At 37.1% G+C, this 12987-nt stretch overlaps 1 protein-coding gene across 1 annotated transcript in view; it reads left to right on the forward strand.

Moving 5' to 3' along the window:
- Positions 1–11025, forward strand: part of LOC134657458 (octopamine receptor Oamb) — a 65950-nt gene extending 54925 nt beyond the window's left edge. The window contains exons 3-10 of the mRNA XM_063513019.1: positions 1108–1344; positions 5980–6190; positions 6581–6734; positions 7463–7615; positions 8288–8414; positions 9066–9283; positions 9858–10007; positions 10901–11025. Coding sequence (XP_063369089.1) covers positions 1108–1344; positions 5980–6190; positions 6581–6734; positions 7463–7615; positions 8288–8414; positions 9066–9283; positions 9858–10007; positions 10901–10904 — 1254 coding nt within the window. The 3' untranslated portion in view covers positions 10905–11025. The remainder of the gene's footprint in view (positions 1–1107; positions 1345–5979; positions 6191–6580; positions 6735–7462; positions 7616–8287; positions 8415–9065; positions 9284–9857; positions 10008–10900) is intronic.
- Positions 11026–12987: the final 1962 nt, after the last annotated feature.

Consider the following 12987-nt stretch of genomic DNA (forward strand, 5'->3'; position numbering starts at 1 on the left):
ACTTAAGTGCCTTAAATCATATAAAAAATGTGGTTGGTTTGTATGGTCACTAAAATGTATAAAATAAAATAAATTAATTAAAAATTAAAAAACACGACTGCAGTTTAAAAGCGAACTGAAAAGCTAGAAATAATTTTTAGTTAAGTTAGGTACTCAACTTAATGAATGTAAAATAGAATATATAAGTGTTCAGTCAGGGTCGTAAACAGCAAACGGAAAAGTTTAGGCTCATTTAGGATCGTGACTGTACCTGTATATTTTATTTCGATGCAGTCGGGGACCTGTGAATGGGAAAATTTCAATATATCAAGGTCCCCGACTGCAATCGAAATAAAATATACAAAGTACAGTCACGATCCTAAATGAGCCTAAACTTTTCCGTTTGCTGTTTACGACCCTGACTGAACACTTATATATTCTATTTTACATTCATTAAGTTGAGTACCTAACTTAACTAAAAATTATTTCTAGCTTTTCAGTTCGCTTTTAAACTGCAGTCGTGTTTTTTAATTTTTAATTAATTTATTTTATTACATATGCAAACTGAATGGTGTATATAATAAGTGTTCCGGACGTTTGTATTTTAGTTTTTATTTTATTTTGGGTAGTTCCATTTCATAACTTTGACGATAAACAGGAAATCCCACCTCACCCCGTAGTCCCTCGTAATTGGGGTGAGATGGAATTTCATACAAAGGTGATTTTGGAAGATTGTTGGATTGATTGTTTTTAATTATGAGTATTACTATAGCTCCATTTTAAATTGGAATACATTATTTTTGTAGCAGTAGTCTTAAAATCCCATCTCACCCCCCTTTCATCCCTTCTCTCCCCATTCAAAACCCAACTCTCCCCGCCAACCCTACTCACCGCATTTTACGGTACCTTACTTACTTCTACTTGTACTTCTACTTCTCCAGAAACTTATCAACTGAAACGAGTGTAACTGAAACAGCAATACACTCAAGTTGTCAAAGACGCTAGCTAAAAAGTAATTTCCGATCCATATATGGCGTTCCGCAGGGTTCCATTATGGGACCCTTATTATTTCTTATGTATAGGAAAAGAGTGTCCTATTAATAAACATTTTTCTTTCTATCTTTCCAGATATGGATATTCGGCGGCGTCTGGTGTTCCGTCTGGCTGGCCGTAGACGTGTGGATGTGCACAGCCTCCATACTGAACCTGTGTGCCATCTCTCTGGACCGCTACGTGGCCGTCACCCGCCCCGTCAGCTACCCTAGTATCATGAGTAGGAAGAGGGCTAAAGCGCTCATAGCTGGGCTGTGGGTGTTGTCGTTTGTCATCTGTTTCCCGCCGCTAGTCGGGTGGAAGGATAAGAAGGTCAGTTTATCAAAATCTTAGGAACAGAAATCAACTAAACATGGACACGTTATATGAATGAATTCATTTATACAGTGGCCTTGCAATTTTTCGGCTGGGTGTACTACAGCACAATTAACATGCTACTTAGGTTTATAGAAATAGAGAAAAAGATAGATATGCATAATATACCATCTGTTTCTTGAGGGTACAATGACATAGTTGGTGATGATTAATGGAATACTCCTATAAAGTGTCATTCTATGGAACTTGCAAACTATGTAAACAAACAAACAAATCGCCATATTGAAATAGTCTCTGAATGATGATTCAAATATGGCGGTTTGTTTACATAGTTAGCAAGTTCCATAGAATGAAACTTTAAGTCCTGGTATTATCTTCCATTCATATTTCACTCAAACCTAAAAGGCTTCATTTGACTATTTCTTGTCACATAACTTTGATTGATTTTGCCCTAATTTCCCATCTGTCATATTTGTAAGCCGCTTGAGTTAAAAAGAAACGGCTTCAAAGTTAACCGACTTACCCTGAAGCATACTCTTAAAGTCCTAACACACTACCGCACCGCACCGCGTCCTTGGTGCGGTGCGGTAGTGTGTTACGGCTTTTACACTGATCCCATTCCACGAAAATCCCTACCTTAAAACTGCACTTTCCCGCTCCACTTTAGGCCCACTCTCTAAATATACATTAGAGAGGCCCCTTTTAGCCATATTCGCAAAATTATGGCTCAAGTAGGGACTTATGTGTCAATTACTACGCCAGATGTCTCATCCTGTAAGTGTTGCTCTCTAAATAATTGTTTACCTTGGCAATATATTGCGAAAACGAGCTTGGTAATTAATTTGTTTATTTAAACTTTATTGCACGCTATAAACTTGTATGAATCGCGGATCTGATACATATAGGTATGTATCATTCATCATCATCATCATCATCATATGTATCATTGTGGATGTGATAAGGGACTATAGTGATTTGTAATCGTGTTATTTGTAATTGTTTGTTTGTACCTGATTGTTATTCGTAATAGTTATATGTACCTGCTTGGTATATATGTTAATGTTATGTTTCATGGCGCATTGGATCTGTCTGTAAGGTCATGTAAACATTTTTCAAATAAATAAATAAATGTATTTTCTACCATTCAACTATTTCGGTCAAATAGAAACTTGATATCAGTGCAGAATAGTTGAATTAATGCATGTATTTATAAAACGTAAACGTTCTTCTTCTATTTATAAAATAAATAAAATGTTTTGAAAAGCAATTTAAAGTCAAATTCAACATTAAATTAATAATTTAATTCAGAAAATCCATATTTATTTTAAGCTAGAAAACTATGACGTCGAATTTTGATAGACAAAAAACTTTATTGAAAAAACATATTCATCCTAATATAAATTATGTCAGGTGGTTGATTTCTAACTCAATTCTTTTATTTACTCATGCGGAAAAAAGAACGTAGCAAATTTTATCTGTCGGTTCAATTTCAATCAATCATCATGATTCAAACCAACAAAATACATATTATATTGGCTTCTTATTAATTGAACTATTATTACTACATAGACCCGGCACAGAGAACCAGTATTTTGCGCCATGAGTTGTTGTTGTTTTGACAACAAACCATAGAAGCGGAGCGGGAATCTCGCGACCTAAACGCGTAAGCGCCATGAACTATACGGCGCTTACGACGTTTTGGTCGCGTGGCACAGGTTGCGATTGTAACGATTTCATTGTTTGGTATGGTTTCTCTATCTATAGTAATTACAACTCAATGTTATCAGCAACAGTTATGAACTTTTCTACATAATATATTTACCTAGATACCTTTTGAAAATCCATTGTAAAAGTTCAAAGTTTTTTTTTATTTTCGAGAATCATGGTCAGGTATGATGTGATTGACTTAAAATAACATGGCTCAGCACAATTCACCATTTTAGTGGCATGCAAATTAAAATATATACAGATTGAAATAAATAAATAAATAATACAATCACAGCTAAAATAAATAAAACAAAGTCACAGTCATTAAGAATATACAGTCAAATTTTACAATGTCAACTTATGTAAGATAAGTTTTTGGCAAAATTTTCATTTTTGGTATAAACTTTTATCGCTGGCTGTACTTTTTCTTACGACAGACAACTAATACTCATCGAGACAATTCTTAAAACCCCTAACACAATTAGGTTGCGTTGTTTCATGACAGAGTCCTATGGCCACCTCCTGTCTCCATCATCAGATCAGTTCGACAGTACCATATTATTGTATTGTCATCAGAACTACATACAGCTGCCAATTTTCATGACGCTACGATCCTTGGAAGATGGTTAAATTAGTTACCTTAGATTCCATTACATAGTTACATACAGGTCGACCTAATAAAAGCTTGTTAATAAAGACATTACTTTAACAATGAAAGTGCGTGACTATTTGAAGAATGTAAGTAAAATTTCAATCAAACCACTTCCCACGTCAATTAGAATCAAACTGACGTCACTGTCAGTTACGAAATTAGCCAACTGACGTCTACATGCATAATTAAGGCTTCCATTGATGTATTACTCGAACCTTCAAACGCTATCAGGCAAGAAATCAATACGTACGTATTAAAATAAGTTCCCAAATCTAAGGCCTGCTGCCTTAGATTTGGGAACCACTTGGAAAAGACAATAATGCAAACAAAAATAGAACCTAAGTCAATGTCGTAAGCTTTTAAATCGTAGTAGGTGTAAATAAGTAAGATTAGACAGGTGCCAGACCGAATGTCAACGGTTAATAAGTAATAAGGCAAACTGTTCAATTGAAAAAGAACCTTATGCCATTTATAATAGAGGCCTATTCGAGTTTGTGAAGGTGCCTTTTGGTTTTGCAAGTGCTCCGTAGCAAATGCTTCGAGCTACTATTCGTGTTTGATCGAAGTATCAGTAAAGTAATACCAATGTTAACGGGCAATTCGTAAACCTTATTACAAAAGGCATAAGGTCCACTGATGGACAGTTAAGAGTGTCGCTGTTTGTATAGATAGTTGTTTAGATAGATGTCGCGTAGATGTGTATTGTACGTGAATTTATATCATAGACTAGGAATCTTCTAAACGGAGTTTAGAGCAATTATTTCATGAAACCGATGCTGCCAAAAATACGTGGGTGCGGGGGGACGAGGTGAACGAATCCCCTGCCGTGATTGGTCCGTTCAAAGACACGGACCAATCACGGCACGAGATTGACTCGAAGATGGAGTAAACCTACCGTATAAGTGACAGAGGGGGTAGCGTTACTATGCTCAGTCTAGAGACTCTAAAGAATGTCTTGTCTGTGATTTATATAAAAACCAAACTTGTTTAGCTTTTCGTCGATGACGTAGTGATGCCATCACCTGATGGCAGAGAGAAACCTAGGTTTCTATTTAATCAGGGACAAAATATATGCAGCTATCAACCATAACTTTTCTTGAAATATATTTATCAATTCTGATAGTCCTAATTAATGAGAAGATATATCACAATCTGTGTATAGATGAATAAACATAAACTGTATTTTTGTTCATAATCAAAACATTATTTAACTTCTTTAAAATCCAGTTGAATATAAATGCAGGTACGCATACTACGCATAGTAGGTCCGTTTGGGTGGTCTATTTAAATATGTCTGCAATGTAAAATTAACCCTCACGTGGGTGACCCTTTTAGGTTGGCAGATATTAAGGTACTTTAGATCCTGGCACTTATTTGTTTCCTGAATTTGTTTGCTCTAAATATACTTTTGATGTGGGTCGCGTTGGAAAAGTTTGACTGTTTCAGAAGTAGATGAATAAGCTGAGATTGAGCGACAAACTTGAATTTAAGTGCTTTTGTGAGAATAAGAATAAAGTCATTTATTCGTGATTTTCACAAAAAGATTTAAGCAAAAATGAAAAAATAAACTTTTACCACAAAATGCAAAATCCTAACAAATCAAATAGGGTGTCGTTTTCCTGGAACTAAATCAAAGCGCTACTTTGTGCTTAAATTTTTAGAACTTCATCTTTAGCATTGTGTTTAAGAATAAATTATTTCTTACTATAAATCTTTAGTACTTATATTGTTAACCAAGGGATGAAAGGCACTCATTTCTGCCAAGGTAGTTTGTCAGAGTTCGAGGCTGAAATGATGGCTTTCATCCGAGTTAAACACTCTACTTTTCATTTCGAATACGAAGAAAGTAAACAGCGTGTATTTTCGATATTAAACTTTCGTGAAACATATTTTAAACTGTTTATACGACAACGGTTTCACTCACTTGAATTTTTAGTCGCTATTGGCGACATGTTTCGGGCCCTTTCGAAGACAAACAGCGTGTATTTTTTTTAAACATGACTAAATATACATTTTAGTATTTTTTGAGGGTACTTTCAATGAACAATTTAGGTAAAAGTATCGTTATTTATGGGAGTCAAATATCAGAATGGAAATTGTATTACAAATCCATTTCAACACAAATTTCAATTGCTTATCGAAAAAAAATTAACAAAATCGTACTTGGAACCTAAAATCTCTAGTGCAGAAACGTATCATTTTCTGCACACCTTTTAGAACAACAATGACCCTCTTTCAGAGCATGAGAAATGAAAAATCTTTTCCATCCACAGCCCGAAGAAGCCGAGCTGAAAGACGGCTGGTCCCCCAACCCCCACTGCCCCTGGACCTGTGAGCTGACCAACGACGCTGGCTACGTCGTCTATTCCGCCCTCGGCTCCTTCTATATCCCCATGTTCGTCATGCTCTTCTTCTATTGGAGGATTTATAAGGCCGCTGTAAGGACTACTAAGGCGATTAACCAGGGGTTCAGGACTACGAAAGGTACCATCATAAGTCCTATGTTGTTGTTTTTTTCATGCTGGCCGATCTTTTGCCTTCCAAGTTTTATCTTATCTTTATAATGACAAGTAATAGTGCAATATAATGGTATTGCAGCAGTGTCACTTCATTATTTGACGCTACTTTATTGACATTTTTTAAAACGGTAGAAAAAGTGTCGATGAACTTTTGAAGAGAAGAGCCAACCATATCAGATAAGAGACACCAAGCAAATAAAACTCTAGGTCTGATATATTATGTGCGTCATTCGAATATTTAAATGTACCTAATACTGATTTACAAATTGTAATTATTCTGATACAATGGGACAGTTCCAAATGTTTTTTGCTTATAATGTATAGAAACTTTAAAGGCCATCTACAAAAATTCCAGGTAAAGGCTTGGGCAGCAGATTCGACGACAACAGACTGACGCTACGGATCCACAGAGGGCGGGGGTCCAGTAGGCCTCACGGGTCTCCTCTATCGACGGCCTCTAATCACTCTACTAGTACATCGCTCAGCGCCAGCCCTGAGAGACTTAGAAGGTACCTGATTAAACCTAATTAAATTTAAAAGTTTGATGCTTTATAAAGGAACCCCCAAAATCTCCACAACGAAGATGTAAAGCAATGTGCATTAGATGTGCGAGACATCCAGACATTCTCACTGTACATATTGAGTAAATGCAGTTCATTCACTGACAATTTTGTATTCGTTGGTGTTTTTGTTGACATATTTTCTAAATATATTTGTTTTATTGCGTTTTTAACCGACTTCATTTTGGATTTGTTCTCTATGCGTGTTATAAATATGTTTTTGATATTTAAAAGTGTTATCTAGTTATAGTTATAAACTATTAGCTCTGTGAGCTGTAGAACTCGCGAACTTCCATGACTACGCCATTTTGAAAATTTTCTAAAAACTGAATCAACAAAAAAATATTTATTATGACTTATGACATATTATTCTGACCTGCTTACCTACAAAGTTTCACGGAAATCTGTTTAGAAATGCAACCTTTTCAAGTATAACCCTGATGAGAACATCAGGACGTACAAAATAATGTTTGCTTGAAAATTTGATTGTGATGTGTGATAAATGAAGAAATTTATAGGACGTTCCGACACGTGCAGATTACTAATAAGTCCTACAGTAAGCTCAACCACTTCTGTTCACCTTCTATTCCAAATTTTAAAATAAAAATCTCTAAGTAAAACCCCCTGCTTAGTTTATTAGACACCTAGTCATTGACCTATTTCGTCGTTTTTTCCAGACATTCCAGTGCCCGTCGTGCGCATGAAAAAGTCAAAATCTCTGTCTCCTACCCGTCGTCAGAACAGATCTGTCATACGCACGAGAACTCCCGGTCTCCCAGTAGATCCCCAAGCCCCTCGCTGTACGCTGTTCACTACGAGCGCGACGGCAGGTTCGAGACCGATCATCTTCATCGACTTCAACATCATGTTCATCGTCTTCGTCATCTACATCTGAATCTTCAGCATTGTAATCATTTTCATCTTTTAATTTTTCATTTACGTTACTTTTGCCTTTTGATTTGACACTTTATCATTAGCATTTTTTATTTCTTTTTCTGGTGTTGCTTCACTAGTAGTTTGTAATTTTACCATAATCACTTTATTTTATTGATTTTTTTAGAGTAATACCTACTCTTTTGTGGTATAAAGTTAATTCTTTCCTTAGCACACACATTATGTAATTTACCCTGTAACTAATATTTAAAAAACATCCATAAACTTTCATACTTTCAACATTTAGAAATAGCTGACACTAATAATAATATCTGGGTGACCGAGCTTCGCTCGGAAACATATAAAAACTCGAAAATGCGCGTTTTCCCAGAGATAAGACAGATCGATTTTTCGCCCCCGAAAACCCCCGTATAGCAAATTTCATCGAAATCGTTAGAGCCGTTTCCGAGATCCCCGAAATATAATATATATATATAAATAAATAAACAAGAATTGCTCGTTTAGAGGTATTAGATAGATAATGTAACTTGTTAAATTATTAGAAGGTAATATTATTCAATAATTGTAATACTAATCACTTGAATAAGTTCCAATTGAAACCTTCACAGAGAATTGACTGAAAGCAGACTGAGAGTCAGACCGCCTCATCATTTGGCCCCGGGGCCGCTGTACGATGAGTTCGATGACAAGCCCAGGGCCACGAGAAGAATGGGAAAACGGAATATAAAAGCTCAAGTAAGTTGTTCAGATGTTGCTATGTTTCTCCTTCTACGGCGTAACTTCATAAACGAGTAAAATCTGAAGGACATTGTTTACTGTAGTGTAAGTGACTCCTTTCACCACTGATCCCAATAATCTATCCATCTATCTAAACTTAAAGACTTTAGTACTAAAAAAATAGCGACTAAAAATTCAAGTGAGTGAAACCGTTGTCGTATAAACAGTTTAAAATATGTCTCACGAAAGTTTAATATCAACTTTAGTAGTACGGACCTGGTACCACATCTGTTCAATTTATGGGCATTTTGTCCTTTACTCCACCATATTTCTACTCTGCTTTTCTATTACATCGCTAAGGTTATATTTATATACTCCGACGATTCATCCATTTGAAATGATCACCACTATCACCAGAGATAGCCTGAATATCGATAGGTAATTCCTGAATATTTAATTTATTATGTTTATACCAACAGCATCCCTCTATTTGAAGCACAAGCGGTGGTGGCCGAGTGGACACATACAGTGAAGTCCCCAATCCGCATTGGGCTAGCGTGGAAGCTATAGCCCAAGCCCTCTCCGCATGAGAGGAGGCCTGTGCCCAGCAGTGGGACGTATATATATATAGGCTCAAATTATTATTATTTATTATCCCTCTATTTTCAGGTAAAACGCTTCAAAATGGAGACCAAAGCAGCCAAGACCCTCGGCATCATAGTCGGAGGTTTCGTCTTCTGCTGGCTCCCGTTCTTCAGCGTGTACGTCGTGAGGGCCTTCTGTGGGGACTGCGTGCCTTCCATCATCTTCTCCGTGCTGTTCTGGCTGGGTTACTGCAACTCGGCTATTAATCCGCTTATTTATGCACTGTTTTCTAAGGACTTTAGGTAAGATTTGTTTAATTACATTGTTCACTAGAATAAAGGATGACTCACGCTAGACCGGGACGTGCCCGAGCCCAGGCGTCCGACATGTCATTTTCTATGACGGCTGATGGTGATCACGTGGTGCTTTCCATAGAAAACAAAGCTCCGGCTTGGCCCAGGCCCGGTCTAGCGTGAGTCATCCTTAAATCCCACATGTCTGCAACAACTACTTAGGTCATTTAAATAAAATTCTCAGTATAAATAACATACAAATTCACAAATCCAAAATAAGTATAGTATACAACTTTAAATAAAAAGGTCCACTTAACGATTAGTCCTATTAATCATTTAGAAAGATTGATATGGAAATAATAGTGAATGAATGAAATTGCAAATAGGTAAAGATAATATTATAGAGAGGAACATTTTAGCATCAGTTACTTCTAAAATTTGTTCCATTGACTTCTTATTCCCTTTGTCGTTTAGTTGCGTGTCAAAACAGCTATTAATTAAATGCGCTGGATCTTAAATTTGTGAACTGTATTACTTTGTGTAATTTTTATGCACACTTAATACATTTTTCTTGTATTTTCAGGTTCGCGTTCAAGCGTATAATCTGCAAGTGCTTCTGCGGACGCGCGGGCCCGCGGCGGCAGTCTGACGGCTCCGCGCGACGCACGGAGCCCAAACCTCACGAGACTTCGCTAGAAGAGCAGGATACCTCTAATAGCGCGAGCAATGACAGGTACTGAACAAACTCATGAATCTAGTATTTTAACTGTATCAGCAGCCCTAGCACATGATTGGCGCGACAGTATCTCGCGGCGAGATAGTAAACCCGTATTTTTCTATGTTAATGAAAGAGGGAAGGGTAGTCTATCTCGCCGCGAGATACTGTCTCGCCTATCATGTGCTTGCCCGGCAGGCATAAGGGGTGGGGGAAATGACCGAACGTTATAGTCCTATGTATCTTTCAGTAGGAGTAGCAGCGAATTTTATTCCCCACCAACAATTAGTATGGATTATGGTGGGCAACAAATAAATTCGACCAATAATAGTGTCGCATTGCCTAAGTATGTTTCGCCCTGACGGACGCACGCGTATATCACATCTATTAGGATCCTACCATCTATGTTCAAACTTCAACATTTATTCAGCAAATAGGCTACAAGGGTACTTTTACAAGTCAACATTAAATTTAACTACAAGCAAAAAAAATACATCAACAATTTACGAGTACTAAATACTTAGCAGAACATATTTACATTAGAAATTGCCGCTTGTGGGCCTTTGTCAGTCAGTACCTACCTCCAAGGAGATACTTCGTTAAAATAAATCCATCTACCACCAAACTTGCAGAGAGCCCTCTCAGAACTAAAATTACATATTGTCGGACAGTTTCATATAGTCTACAAAGAGATGATCACTGCTTTCCACAAGGATCTGCCCCCATTTAATGGTTATCTTTATCTGTGATCTTAACCAAATCATCCTCTATCAACTAAACCTTGTTTGAGGTCTTCATTAGCTTCATCTACCCGATTCACGATCGCTATTCAAAAATTATTTTGCTCCAAGGGCCAGAACAAAGTCTGGACATTGTTCCTGCTTTACTGACTGCAATTTGTTTATTTTCAGGTGACGTCAAACCCCGCGACGGCAAAACCCCCAATTCCAGGCTACCGTCGCGTGTGTTTAGCAGGGACAGCGAGCCGTCACCTTCCTCCGCTAGCTTCCATCATCATTCCAATCGAACGGCCTACTAAAAGCTAGGTACCTTCAAGAACCTAGCCTGAAATGGCAAAAAAAGCAATAATTAATTGACTTAAGCTGCGAACATTCTTTGATTTCAAGATTCTATTACAAAAAAAAGTAATAAAAGTTATGAATTACTAAAATACCGAATCAAAACCACCGAAAATCATATGTATAAAGAATAAACTTAGAACTCCAAATCGCAGAAATGCTGGAGGTGTCAATAAAACTGAGCCGTGTGAAAAACTTGGAGTCCGAATGAACTATGAACTTGGCTGTAGAAATACTTGGAATCAGCAAAAAATTTACAAGTGCCCATTCCCAAAGGTGAATGCTGAAAACATAAAGTTTAAGTTGTGTTAGTGGTTATTTTAGATAAAAACCTGTACACGCCCAAGTATCATAATGAACCAAAAAAAGAATTCCGAGACCTTATAAACTCACTCTATTTCTGATTTGAAGCTCCAGAAAATTGTCCCAAGAAGACAGAAAAAAACCATTTCGAAGAAGCCATAGATATCAATTTTAGTAGCTTAACACAAGATACACAGATGTTTTATAGAAAACTCGAGAGATCTTGCAGAGTAGAATAGAGGAGACAAAGTTGAGTTGGATTTAGGCTCTGAATTGACAGGGACAAAAAGAAAGAGAGAGATGCTAAAGAGCTTATCTAATTCTTCTAAAATGGCCTTAATTTACAAAAATGAATATTATTGAAGGTGATGGACTCTTATGTGTATTGTACTAAAGACTGTTATAGCTATTAAAATATATACTTAATGTAAATATGTATTGTGTGTTTGTTGGAGGGACTAATTGGCGTGTTAGATTTTAATGAAAGACAAGTGGCATCCATATTGAAAGTACCTGGCGACCTAGCCAAGGTGACGATCACTTGCGCTTCGCTATCGAATCGCTTTGTGTCTCTCTATCACTCTTCCATATTAGTGCGAGAGTGCGACAGTGACAGTTGCATTGCGATCGCTACGAAGCGTAAGCGATTTGCATGTTGGATACGCGGCCTGTACCGGATACACAAAGAAATACTAATAAAAAAAAGAAAACCACATGACTAAATCGTTCGGCTGGTGGCCGTCTTAAAGTTTCTGTAGACCATGCAACAAATTGCATGCGATTTTAGGTATCTACCTAATTGGTGGCTCAATTGATCATTCAAATGCCCCAATGTATTGCAGTGAAGTTTATAGGCGCTAGGTAGCTCCGCGCCGGCTTGTAAAGTGTCAAAGAGTGCTATAAAATGGGGAGTGTCATATTTTTTAAATAAGTTTGTCGTTTATGGTGACACGTCCTCATTCTGCCGCTGCAATGTGATTCTAAAACATAATTTCAATTAAAATATTTACGGTAAAAACTCGCGTTTTGGTAAAAAAAAGTGATGTATGGAATTACCACTGCTACTTACTCTTACTTTACTTATTGTATTTCTCTATGCACATAGCCAATAATAGAATCTGGTCGATACACTGACAATCCAACCTCTAGACTGAGCTTAGGCCAATTTTTTCATGAAACCGGTGCTGCCAAAAATACGGGGGTGCGGGGGGACGAGGTCAGCGAATCCCGTGCCGTGATTGGTCCGTTCAAAGACACGGACCAATCACGGCACGGGATCGACTCGAAGATGGAGTAACGCTACCGTATGTGTGACAGAGGGGGTAGCGCGACTATGCTATGTCTAGAGGTTGGATTGTCTGTGGGTTGATAATTCAAAATGGATGCCGCTCCCCGTAAACTAGTCAAAGATCTCGATGTTCCTCGTAATTCGGTGTAATGTCTCCTCGGTTAGAGTGTACCTGTACGTGATTGTATTTGTAACATTATGTAAATACAATATATGAGATGTTTGTGCATTTTTTATTTACCTACCTTTAAATATTTTATACTTAGTGGTGTAAAAATATTTTAAACTTCTAATAAATTAATACATATAGCTGGTCAACCAAATCTTG

This window comes from Cydia amplana, chromosome 20 (assembly GCF_948474715.1).
Source record: "Cydia amplana chromosome 20, ilCydAmpl1.1, whole genome shotgun sequence".
Lineage (NCBI taxonomy): Eukaryota > Metazoa > Arthropoda > Insecta > Lepidoptera > Tortricidae > Cydia > Cydia amplana.